This window comes from Chionomys nivalis, chromosome 4, assembly GCF_950005125.1.
Source record: "Chionomys nivalis chromosome 4, mChiNiv1.1, whole genome shotgun sequence".
NCBI lineage: Eukaryota > Metazoa > Chordata > Mammalia > Rodentia > Cricetidae > Chionomys > Chionomys nivalis.
Window position 1 is genome coordinate 58760038 of NC_080089.1, and position 13447 is coordinate 58773484.

The 13447-nt window shown below is 40.7% G+C and overlaps 1 protein-coding gene across 7 annotated transcripts in view; it reads left to right on the forward strand.

Annotated features, from left to right (window-relative positions):
* The window catches only part of Parp6 (poly(ADP-ribose) polymerase family member 6), a 32379-nt gene extending 22129 nt beyond the window's left edge, over positions 1-10250 (forward strand). For 6 of the 7 annotated variants that reach the window (XM_057767281.1, XM_057767278.1, XM_057767277.1 and 3 more), the window contains exons 20-24: positions 264-333; positions 8797-8876; positions 9243-9306; positions 9473-9557; positions 9888-10250. In XM_057767281.1, the coding sequence (XP_057623264.1) occupies positions 264-333; positions 8797-8876; positions 9243-9306; positions 9473-9557; positions 9888-9990 (402 nt within the window). In that variant the 3' untranslated portion in view covers positions 9991-10250. Of the gene's footprint in view, positions 1-263; positions 334-8796; positions 8877-9242; positions 9307-9472; positions 9558-9887 lie in introns of those variants that run through there. The other variant, XR_009056998.1, reaches the window with a different exon arrangement.
* The last annotated feature ends 3197 nt before the right edge of the window (positions 10251-13447 follow it).

Sequence of the window (13447 nt, forward strand, 5' to 3'; positions counted from 1 at the left end):
AAAGTATGAATGCTGAGGCAATGACTCAGTGGCTCTGCTACTCCCTGTTCTCCATGGTATTCTTTAGTATTTTGCAAGCAAGCAGTTTAACTGAATCCACTTTTCAGCCAATCAGCTTTTCAAGAGTAGGTGCCTCGAGTTTTTTGAATGAGTAAGAAGGTAGATAAATGGAGGGACAAAGGACTGCATAAGGGTTGTGGATGCCTAATATACAGCCATGGGGGTCCCAGGCTCATATATTCATCCTGGTGTTTCCCTGCAAGCTGCATGGAGCAGCCTATGGCAAAGGCATCTACCTGAGCCCCATCTCCAGTATTTCCTTTGGATACTCAGGTAAGCAATACTCTTTGGCCACCTTGACTCTGTATTACATCCATCTGTGAACACATGAACTTTGCTATCTTCTCTTTCATCATGGATATTTGGTCTTTGTTAGCACCCTCCCCAACCATGGATACACATACTGTCTCTTTCTATTTTCTCTCACTAGAAATTTAGATTATTTATGAGGCAAGGGTAGGGTAGTTATTGTAAAAAATGGTAGTTTTATACAGTGGAAGAACTAGACCCTGGGGATGGGTTAATGAATAAATAGAAAACAAAAAAAGCTTTTTGTAGACCAGATTTTTTCTTTCTTTTTTTTTTTAAACTGATTTGTGTAGTTCATGCTTGAATTCAGTGTGTATCCAAAGATGACTTTGAGCTCCTGATCCTCCTAAGTAGTGGAATTACCGCCATATGCCACCATGCCCATGTAAACCACATATTTGATATGAGTAATTACAAATTATGTGCATACATGTGTGAATATTCTTGAATATAATTTGCTTATATTTTTGGAGATATTATTCTTCTCTTCCTTTTAAAATTTAAATGGTCTGTAATCACACTATTATAATATTTACATTGAGTGGAAGAGAAAGTACTTCATTCTAGATTCTAAGGAGATGGTTCTAGCATTATTTAACTCAGAAAAACAATTGAAGTTGAAACTCTTTTGGTCTTCCTGGTTCATGTTCCACTTTGGTCTGCTTTTGTTCTTGTTCAGTGGAGTCTCTGTCTAAGCTACAGCAAGCCATGCAGTTGCATGTCCACAATAGGAAGGCAGTTTATCCTGTTTTTTTTTATTTTATAGATTATTGTTTAGTATTTTTAGTAATTATGCCCATTATAGAAATTAAAAAATAAACAACAAACTTATATCTAGAATCACAGAACCAAGACAGGCAGTAGTGGTTTCTGTTAGAGGCCAGTTTATTCTTTTTTTTTTTTTTTTTTTTTTTTTAAATATTTATTTATTTATTATGTATACAATATTCTGTCTGTGTGTATGCCTGCAGGCCAGAAGAGGGCACCAGACCTCATTACAGATGGTTGTGAGCCACCATGTGGTTGCTGGGAATTGAACTCAGGACCTTTGGAAGAGCAGTCAGTGCTCTTAACTGCTGAGCCATCTCTCCAGCCCCCTGAGGCCAGTTTATTCTATAGAGCATATTGCATTCCAGGCCAGCCAAGGATACACAGAGAGAAACCCTGTCTCGAAAAGCAAAACAAAAACAAACAAACAAAAAAAGAATCACAGAACTGCAAAACTAATAATGTAGTTATGGTGATAGGTTTATAAGTAATCCCAGATATTCAGGAGGCCAAGACAAGAAAATCATGAAGCCGGGCGGTAGTGGCGCACGCCTTTAATCCCAGCACTTGGGAGGCAGAGGCAGGCGGATCTCTGTGAGTTCGAGACCAGCCTGGTCTACAAGAGCTAGTTCCAGGACAGGCTCCAAAACCACAGAGAAACCCTGTCTCGAAAAACAAAAAAAAGAAAAGAAAATCATGAGTTTGAGATCATCCTGGGCTACTTATTCAGATCTTGTCTCAAAATAAATTCATAAAATGCCTAGGGACATAGGTCCACAGTGTTGTGTTTCTTAGCATACATGAAGCCTTAAGGTCAATCTTCAATACTATAAAATAAGCAAACAAATATAGAACCGGTTTTTTTTTTTTTTTTTTTTTTTTTTTGGTTTTTCGAGACAGGGTTTCTCTGTGGCTTTGGAGCCTGTCCTGGAACTCCCTTTGTAGACCAGGCTGGTCTCGAACTCACAGAGATCCGCCTGTCTCTGCCTCCCGAGTGCTGGGATTAAAGGCGTGCGCCACCATCACCCGGCTAGAACCGGTTTTAATGATAGAACAGAGGAATCAAAGAAGAGCTGGTAATAGGTAGAAAGGAAAACCAGTGAACTAATACACTATAGGGCAGAAAAAAATCCAGATAATTCAGCTGAGTATGGTGACTCATGCCTTTAATCCTAGTCCTCAGGAGGGTCCCCATGAGTTCAAGGGCAATCTAAGTTACATAGTAACTTCCAGATCACTCTTGATTACAGAATGAAACCTTGTTTCAAAAACTAAACAAATTAACAAAATGAGGGACCAAAATGTAGTTTAGTGGTGCAGTCCTTGCCTACCATGTGCAGTGAGGTAACAAAACAAAAACAACTGGTAGATAGATCGTGATTAGTTTAAGAAGAATGGGCACAAATATGAACAACAACAACAACAAAAAAACAAATTTTCTGAAGCTTAGGAGAAAAGTCTGTAAATGTTCTATTAATAATTTGAAACCTTTTGACAAAACATCTAGAAAAATAGAAAAAACTTAATAAGACTGACTAAAAGAAATTAAAAATATAAATGATGACCAAACCCAAATAGTATTTGGGTATTTTGTATGTTTGATTTTTGGCTGGGAATGGAACCCAGGACTTTGAGCGTGATAGATAACACTCTATTTACCTCTGAATCACTCCCCTCTCCTCATAGTCTTTCTTATGAGTCTTAAACTGTCAAAGAGCGGATTGTTTTAATCTTAGACAAAGTCTAGAGAATGGAAAAAGGGAAGCAACTAATAAAAGTTTGTCAGGTCTGGTTGAAACTAAAGCACTCCATCAGAGTACATCTTAAAGGGAATGTAAAGACAGGCTGCCAACTTGGAGAAGATACTTGTAAGATGCATAAAAACATAAGATTAGTCTTTACATGTATTCAGAAGGTGCTGGAGAGATGGCTCAGTGGTTAAGAGCACTGACTGTTTTTCCCAGGTTCAGTTCCTAGGACCCACACAGCAGCTCACAACCATCTATAATTCTAGTTTCAGGAGATTGACATCCACTTCTGGCCTCCAAGGATATGCACATGGTACACAATTATATACATAATACTTTATGTATATATTTATTAATAGATAATTTAAAGTGGCAACTTATTAAGACCTTATCTCAGATTTTTTTTTTTTTTTTTTGTTTTTGTTTTTGTTTTTCGAGACAGGGTTTCTCTGTGGTTTTGGAGCCTGTCCTGGAACTAGCTCTTGTAGACCAGGCTGGTCTCGAACTCACAGAGATCCGCCTGCCTCTGCCTCCCAAGTGCTGGGATTAAAGGCGTGCGCCACCACCTTATCTCAGATTTTAAAAGAAGGACCAGGCTGGGGTGATGGTGGCAAATGTCTTTAATCCCAGTACTGGCCAGCCTGGTGTACAAAGTGAGTTCTATAGTAGAGCATGCACCAAAAACCCTGAGTCTAATCTCAAGTGATATTTAAAAAATGTATAGGTCAATACAAAGTCTTTTGAAAAGCAAGCAAATAATATAAATGGTGATTCCATTGAAGAAATGCTCCCTCACCTCTGTGTGAAAGCTGTGTAATCTCTAGAGGAAACTAAAATAAACCAAGTGACATGTTATTTAGTATTCATATAGATTAACAAAAAGTAAGAAATCTGGTAATACCACAGGATCTCCTTTACTGTCTGTAGGGATAAGAATTGATACAGCCATTTTAGGAGACAGTTTTCTTTTTCTTTTTTGGTTATTGTTTTGTTTTTTTCAAAACAGGGTTTCTCTATGTAGCTTTGGAGCCTGTCCTGAAACTTGCTCTGTAGATAAGGCTGGCCCTGAACTCACAGAGATTCACCTACCTCTGCCTCTCATTGCTGGGATTAAAGGCAAGCACCACTGACACCCATTTGAGAGACGGGTTTCTTAAACGTTCATTATTTATTGTTCTTTTTGTGCATGTGTATGTGCACACGGGTATGTATATGTGCACATAATATCATTTGTGCTTTTGGAGGTCAGGGTCAGAGGGACCACTTGCTGGAATCAGCCCTTTCCTCCTAATATGAGTAGAGGTCCGATTCAGGCCTTGAAGTTGGTTACAAGTAGGTGTCTTTATCTACTGAGCCATCTTTTCAGCCCAGGAAAATAATTTTATTCTATTTTATTTTATAAAGCAACATAATCAAAAAAATTTTAAAAAGTCACTCAATGGTGGCACACGCCTTTAATCCCAGCACTCAGGAGGCAGAGACAGGTGGATAAAAAAAAAACGCAACATAGTTTATCTCTTTGACCCAGCATTTTCATTTTTGTATATGCAAACTCATGTACATGTACAGGAATGCTTACAGCAAGACTGTTTGCAGCAGCAAATCTTGGAAATAGCTCAGATCCTCATCACTGGGATAAGAGACAAATAAATTTTGATATAATCATACTGGGTAATTATTGAGCAATGAAAATAAAGGCAGCAATAGCATGTAACAACATAGACAATCTTAGTAATATTGATTAAAATTAGGCAGGTCAGCCTAAGGAAGTGGTTCAGTAGGGAAAAGTGCTGGCCATATAAGTCTGATGACCCAAGTTCAGTACCTAGAACCCCAATGCTCTTATGGAGACATGGGTGGCAGAAACAGGAGAATCGCATGAAAACTTCAGGACCAGCCAGAGCAGAAACGAGAGAGCCCTTGCCTCACTAGGTGGGACTGTTAAGAATTGACTTCTGAAAATTATACTCTGACCGCCACACATACACTGTAACAGTAGTTTTTGGAAGCTGTTCTGGGATCAAGGGCATATTGTCATCGCCCTACTGGTTTTACTTTTTTGAATTTGGATCTTGTTATTAACATGAGAATTTTAATCTGCATCATACGGGGAGGGTCTAACTCCCTGGGCACTGGGAACAGAATGAAGATGTCAAAGCCAATGCACCTCTGATGCTACAGTGGATCTCTGACATGTGGAAAGGGCAAAATGTTTTTTATATTGCTCAATAAAACCAGATAAAATATGAAAGAGTTCTAACCCTGGGCTGGGCATGTAATTCATGGCAGAACACTTGCCCAGCATGTGTTGGGCCCTAGCTTCAGTTCCCAGTGCTGCAGAATAAATGTTAAGTAAGTTTCAGGGCAACAATTCCTCTTAGATATGTCACTTAGAGTCAGAATGTCTTGAAGTAACATGTTTAATCTATATAGGATAAGTGACCAATGCATCCTAAGTGTGTAAATGAATCCTCAGGTTCAACATGAGAGTGGACTTGAATTAGTCTTTTTAGCTTCTTATTAGGATTTTCAGTTTTTAATCTTTGTTCCAGCGTGAGCATTCCTATGGTTAAGTTCTTATTTTCCAAGTAATCAGATTCTCCTGGCTTTTAGTTCCCATGTTCTTTCTGTTTTCCTCATCTCTTACCAAGTTATTTTCTTTTTATTTTCTTTAAGTTAGTAGGTACTTGAATACCTTCAGTTACCAGATGGAGCCAGGAATCTTTATAGATTCCTTGTCTTTCCTTAGCACTTTACCAACTACTTTAAAACATCAAATCACACTTTCCTTTTTTAACTGTAAGATTATAGATCCAGACTACCACGGGATTTTAATAGGAATTTGGATTTACTGATCATCTAGTCCAATTTCTTATTACTCTATGGATAAGCTGATATGTAGAAAAGCCAAATACTTTTCTTTTTTCTTTTTTTTTTTTTTTTTTTTTTTGGTTTTTCGAGACAGGGTTTCTCTGTGGTTTTGGAGCCTGTCCTGGAACTAGCTCTTGTAGACTAGGCTGGTCTCGAACTCACAGAGATCCGCCTGCCTCTGCCTCCCAAGTGCTGGGATTAAAGGCGTGCGCCACCACCGCCCGGCGCCAAATACTTTTCTTTAGATCATATGACTGAAATCCAAGTCTCCTGACTTGTAGGCAGTTGTTCTCATTATTCTATTGCCTGACAAGGGGAGGCTTTGTTTGAATCGCTGGGTCTCTGGGTCCAGGAAGTTAAATAAGAATCTTTCCAACACTGGGTGGGATGTATGCAAATGTCCCACTTACTGTTGTCACCCTGGCATTTAGCCAGCTCTCTTGCCTGTTTCCTTCTCCTTAGTCTATTTTGGTTTTCTATTTCTTTTTCACCAGGGTACCTTTGGGTTGGTGGCATGGGGTGTGTTTAGAGAGCATGCATTTGACCAATGACTCTGCTAATAACTGGGCCATCAGTGTCACAAGAAATTAGGGATAGTGAATAGAGATGGAAATTTTCTTTGTTTAGTCCTGTTTTGAAACTCATTCTGGCTGGGCAAGCAGAGATGCATGCCTTTAATCCCAGCACTCTGGAGGTGAAGGCAGAGGCAGGCCTACAAAGAGAGTTTCAGGACAGCCAGGGCTACGTAGAGAAACCCTGTCTTGAAAAAACTTAAAAAAAAAAAAAAAAAGCAAAGAAAAAAGAAATTAATTCTGGACCCAAAAGTGTTGAGAGATTATTCTAGGCATTAAGTAGTGTAGTCTGAGGACAGGAATGCAGCAATCAGTGGGTCAGTATGAACAGGACAGCGCCACAGGTTTGAGACAGGGCAAGAGTTTAGTTACTTAAAGTGCCACCTCTAGGGCTCACCAAAGAAAATTACTCTTTCTTCCCCTGACTGCTTTTTCTGGAGTAGAACCTTAATGGGAATTTCTCTTAGAATCTTGCCAATGAAATATCTGAACTGAGATCATGATGTTTAGATGCAGAGTTGAGCCTTGTTAAGGATGATGGAGAAGGTTGTCCTACAGGAGGAAGGGATTGGCAGTTCAAGCTGAGTTTTGTTCAGGCCATGAATTTACATTTGAGAATATAGTATATGTCTGTGTTGAGTTGACAGCTGAATTGCTCAGTGAAGAATTTCAGTTCAGTGGTTATCACCTCCCACTTGTACATCGTGGCCATTATAAAATCAAGATAAGCTGCAACTGGTAAAAGTTCTTGATGTCCAAGCCTCATGACCTGAGTTTGATCCCTGCCATCTTTTAAAAGTAGTCCTCTGAATTGGGTGTGGTAGCACACATTGTCTTTAATTCCAACACTTACAGAAGCAGGTGCTCTTTATGAGTTCAAGGCCAGCATGGTCTACATAATGAATTTTAGGTCAACTAAGACTGGAAAATCAAAACCCAAGCCAAAAAAAAAAGAAAAGAAAAAAGAAAAATCCCAAACAAATTAAAACAAAGCAATAAAACCCCAAAAGTTGTCCTCTGACTTCCATATGCACCTACACTCACATACACATAATAATAAATAAAATTTTAGTTTAAATTTTTGATATAGAGACAACGGCAAAAGCAAGAATTAAAGCAGAGTGAAGTTGAAATAAAGTAGAATGGTGAGGTTGGAACCCTGATTATGGCTTGTAATTATAAGCCAACATTTTCATATTTGCCCCATCTCCTTGATTACACACCCCTAAGTGATAAGGCTGTGATTATGATAAACCTGGAGACAGACTGAAATCCTGTCCTTAGGCCAAAAAGAGTTGGCAGTAAGGGGTATATGGGTACTGTTTGATATGTAAGTAAAAATCCTATTTCAGTCTTTACAAACAAGACCTCTCATATAACTGCTAAAAATAGAAGAGGAGCTGGGTCGTGGTGGCACACGCCTTTAATCCCAGCACTCGGGAGGAGAGGCAGGTGGATCTCTGTGAGTTTGAGGCCAGCCTGGTCTACAAAGCAATTTCCAGGACAGCCAGGACTGTTAAACAGAGAACATGTCTCAAAAAACTTTAAAAGGGGGGTTGTAGAGGGATGGTAGAGAATTTATTCTCTGAGATAATGTAGAAATTGAGAGGGAGTTGGCATTTTTTTTCCTAAGGGTAAGATTCTTCAAGGTGAATATCTGTGGAGAATCAATTTGGAAGGGCTCTGCTTTCTCCTTCTATCCTGGGTGGTCAATCTTTTGTGTAACTTTAAAGCTTTCTCCTAACTTGTGTCTCTAGCTTATCATTTGACTCTGAGGTATTGATGTCCTACACTGCCGGGCTCTTCTTTACCAACTCGAGTGTTTCATTAGAACCTCATTGGTTCCCTGGAGTGGAGGATCAAGTTCAGTTGCCTTGCCGGGCGGTGGTGGCGCACGCCTTTAATCCCAGCACTTGGGAGGCAGAGGCAGGCGGATCTCTGTGAGTTCGAGACCAGCCTGGTCTACAAGAGCTAGTTCCAGGACAGGCTCCAAAACCACAGAGAAACCCTGTCTCGAAAAAAAATCAAAAAAAAAAAAAAAAGTTCAGTTGCCTTAACAGCCTGGTTTATATCTTTTACATCATTTTTTGCCATTCATTATACTGTATGCAAATTAAGTTCTGTCGGTCTATCTGTCTTTATGCTTTCCATATTCTATTATACTAACTCTTCCTAATTCTGAGGTCCTTTGTCTTACTGGACCAGGACATCTTCAGATCTCCTGGCTAAGCTAGTTCCCCTCCCCTGGTTCACATGGTGCTTACAGGCTCACCATCACAGTCGTCACCGTGCTCTGTTGTATTTACTTACTCCTTGCCTTCAATCTCCACCAGGTTAAGCAAGGGTAATCACTTGTTTATTCACTACTGTATCGCCAAGTATCTCTAGTTGGTATCTGACAGATAGTAAGTACTTCCACAAATATTTAAGAAATGGACGAATTAACTGAGTTTGTTGTTCTGTGACAGGAATGGGCAAAGGACAGCACAGAATGCCATCCAAGGATGAGCTGGTCCAGAGATATAACAGGATGAACACCATCCCCCAGGTATTTTTTCTGGTTTTGCCTGAGTTAGGACCTTTTCCTGGATCCTGCTAAAATACTGAATGGGAGAACAGTGGAGCAGGGCCATTGTAGGTCATTTTAAATCATGTTGTAAAATGATCTTGTTTCAGTCAGTGTTATCTAAAACAAAGTCATGTGAAAGCAAGGGCAGGTTAAATGAAAAGATGAACATGGAAACTGGCCCCACAAGGGTAATTCTATGTAAGCAAACATTTGGAGGGTGGCTGGGTTCTCAGGAGACCCAGTTCACACCCCAGTCAGTCCCCGTCACCAGTAGCTAAGCAGCTCTTGAGAGCAAGCTCTAACATTTTACCTTGCTCTGCTCTCCTCTGCTTCTTTGTTTTTCAGACCCGATCCATTCAGTCAAGGTTCCTGCAGAGTCGGAATCTAAACTGCATTGCACTTTGTGAAGGTATGCAGTTCACCCAGTTCTTGTCTTTTTGGGACCCCAACCTTTATTTCTGCTGCTCCCTTGGCACATGATTGCGCCAAAAGTTATGTTGAAGCAACATGTTCTCCTTCCCTACCCGGACCGCCTTAAGCTTTATATCTGTGACTTCTGGCTTCTCTTTTCCCAGTGATTACATCTAAGGACCTTCAGAAGCATGGAAACATTTGGGTGTGCCCTGTGTCCGACCATGTCTGCACAAGGTTCTTCTTTGTGTGAGTCTAAAAGGAGCCCTTGGTATTACTTGAAGAGTGAGGGTGGTAGATGGTGTGTGGCTGCTGAGGATGTTCATTTTTTGTTGTCTGAGTCCTGTCCCTTGCTGTCTAATTTAGCTGGCACTGGGACTTTGCCCTTAGGTTAAAGACAGATCATTGGGGTCTGTGTAGAGAAAAACCTGCTGAGCTGATTGATCCCTTTATCCTGAAGAGCAGTGACAAAATCTTTCACTTTGGGATGAAATGGTCACGTCTTGAAACACTTCTGCTGGTGGATATGGGTTGGTATCATACTTCCCCTTGTGCTCACACTTCCTCTGTCTTTGGCAGATATGAGGATGGGCAGGTGGGCGATGCCAACATTAATACTCAGGACCCCAAGATACAGAAGGAAATCATGCGTGTGATCGGAACTCAGGTTTACACAAACTGAGGGGGCCCCAGCCCTCGAATCACCCTGTTCCCCCAGGATCCATCTGCCCTTGTAAAAGGGCTCAGGAGCAGCAGGTGAGGCTGCCCTGAGAAATTTCAAGGGGCAAGAAAAGGATAGAAGAGGCGGCCTTCATGGTGGAGATTGATCCAGGAACCACTCCACGTTTGGATGGCCCTGACTGACTCCCACCCCTGATTTGCCCAGTTGACTTCACCCTGTTTGTAAATAAAACAATAAAATGGAAGGTGCTGTGGACTGGATATGATCACTGTGGTCTGCTAGCTTTGGCCCAGCGCCTAGCCAAGGCCCTAGATAGGGGTTGTGTTGTGAGAGTGGAATATCCGAAGGTTGGGACGATTTGGTTTTCCTGAAGTGAAAGATGCATCCATTGGTTTCAGTGTTGTATTCTACAGATCTGTCTGTATTTTTAATAAAAATATCAAATAAAGAGGGGAAGTTTATCAGTTATACATATGAAATAAACAGGAGAATACCACTGATGACAGTTACTGGAGATTTAAAACTGTCAGAATCAGAGCAGCTTTGATTTTGTTTTTCCAAATCTTCAGGACCAGCTACTTCCTTATACAAAACCAGCACTGTCAGTCATCCTTGTGTCGTGTGTTAGAGGCTGGACACTTAGTCTTTCTCCTGCCTGGCTTTTAATTAAGTGAGGTGAAGAGGTAAGTTGGCAGGTGCAGGAAGCTGAGTTCTTTAACCTGAAGTCCTTTAAGAAAGGCTAGTCTAGGGCTGTGGGTATAGCACTGTGGTAAAGTGCTTGCTTAGAATGCATGAGGCCATAAGGGGGCCAGAGGCTATCAGGATTTGGAGTGGGAACTCCTCAGAAGAAGTCATAACTCCCTAAATAGGTAGGTGTTCAGAAACCCCTGCCTTTCTTTAACACTGGCTAGCCTTGAGGATTGGGTTTGTCTTACTAAGGAAGCTTCTGGCCTTTCAGACTTGTTCCATATACCCAAAAGTCTTGGTTAATTTTTAAGACTTATTACTATGTGTAAACCAAGCTAGTCTTGAACTCAGAACCTCCTGCCTTTGTCTGTCCTGCGATTAAAGGCATGGCCACCATGTTGGTTCCCTTAGTTAATTCTAGCCATAGCTGAGACATGTTGAACATTTCCAAATATTTTATGAAATATTAATGAAAAACAAAAATGTAAACACAGAAAACACCACAAAGTTCTTTTAAAAGCCCAGCTTTTCAATATGATTTCAAATTCTACTATAGCTCTTGTTTCCATAGCCTGCTCTAGACTACCTCCTGTCTTCTGTGATCCTCAGACCACTCTTAAAGACCCTTCCCCACAGAGATGGATTTCTGCATTGTCCTTCAAGCCCGTATAATTAGTACATTATAAATGAGTATGATAGTATCCACCTACAGTCCTAGCTTATACCCTGAGGGCCAATATGGAGAATCAGTTGAGCCCAGGATATCAAGACCAACCTGAGGAACTTAGCAAGACTCCCATCTCAAAAAGGACATAGTAGCCTGGCGGTGGTGGCGCACGTCTTTAATCCCAGCACTCGGGAGGCAGAGGCAGGCGGATCTCTGTGAGTTCGAGACCAACCTGGTCTACAAGAGCTAGTTCCAGGATAGGCTCCAAAACCACAGAGAAACCCTGTCTCGAAAAACCAAAAAAAAAAAAAAAAAAAGGACATAGTATATCCCAATACTCCCAATTCCTCTATGACAAATAAATGACTGTCAGTGGACACACTCAGCTGAAGACCCTGCCTCCTGGAAAGACTAACCCATGATATGGTATCAGAGACAGCTAGTATAACTTAGTTCTTACAAATCATTTTCCAGGTAGTGTGCAAACCACCTTACTAATTTGCTCACGATTTAAATTATTGTATAAGTATATATTGTATTTATTGTTGCAAGATTCCTACATATATTGGAGTCATAATTCTCACAAAAGCCTCAGAAATAGATACTATTATTCCCATTTTGCAGATGGAAAATAATCTCACAGGGTAAGTTATTTGGTGTATTCCATAGCTTATTGTAGTAAACTGACTCATTTCAGAATTCCTGTTCTGGTTCTCTGATTATAGCCCTAGTTACTGTTGATAGCAAAGCTAGGAGACATGTTTTCTTCATCTTAAATGTGTCTAGGACAGTGGTTCTCAACCTTCCAATGCTGTGACCCTTTAATATAGTTCCTCATGTTGTGGTGACTCCAACCATAAAATTATTTCCATTCCTACTTTATAACTGTAATTTTGCTACTGTTATAAACTGTAAATAGCTGATATGCAGATGGTCTTAGGTAAACCCTGTCAGTGGGTTGCTACCCACAGGCCTAGGATTTTACAACTGACTGGTGATAATGCTGGGTTTTTAGCCAGATCCTTCCAACTCCAGAACCTGAGCTCTTGTCATCCCACATCCTCGAGGTTTTACTATTTAACCCTGGCTGACCTGGAACTTGCTGTGTAGACCAAGCTGGTCCCCAACTCACAGAAATCTGTCTCTACCTCCAGAGTGCTGGGATTAAAGGTGTGCCCTAACACACTGGGCACCTAGAGCTGTTCAATCAGCTGATTCCCTATCTGGACCTAGGTATGTGACTACTCACATAAAACATTTTTGGCAATTTCAGAAAAGAAATTTTTCCCACATGTAAACATTTCAACACCTGCCTGCAAATGCTAGCAAATGATGGTATGAGAGGGAATGAAAAACTAGCTTATTTTGATCCCAAAGCTGCAATAGCTGAGCTATCCTTGTGGTATCATTCTGTTTTGTTTTTGAAAATAGCACAACAGGCTAAATGGTTGTGGCATACGCCTGTAATCCCCTCACTCAAGAAGACAGAGGCAGGCAGATCTCTGTGAGTTCGATGTCATTCTGGTCTATAGCTTGAATTCCAGGACAGTCAGGGCTGTTACACAGAGAAATCCTGTCTCAAAAATAAATTTTGATCCGGGCGGTGGTGGCGCACGCCTTTAATCCCAGCACTCTGGAGGCAGAGGCAGGCGGATCTCTGTGAGTTCGAGGTCAGCCTGGTCTAGTTCCAGGACAGGAACCAAAAGCTACGGAGAAACCCTGTCTCGAAAATCAAATAAATAAATAAAGAAAGAAGAAGAAATAAAGCCACAACATAATGCCTTTTTATATTAATAAAATTATGTATATCATTTTATAGTTCTCTCCTAAAAAGCTGATCTCAGAAGTTCATAAGGCCTTATGACTCAAAACATGAGATTAAAAAAGGCTAACCAAAATCAAAAATGCTTTCTGAAAACGGCCTGTGGCTCAGCCCTAGCATCTCTGCTTAACACTTCCTTCTTCAGCACTGTAAGGAAGAAGGAAAAGCTTTATCGGACAGAAGAATGCCCTCGTTGCAGAGAAATGTGCTTGGTAGGGGTTCTCTGTGTAGAGCTATGCTCTCACAGCTTGGAGAATTGAGGGCCCGGCTACTTTGAAGGT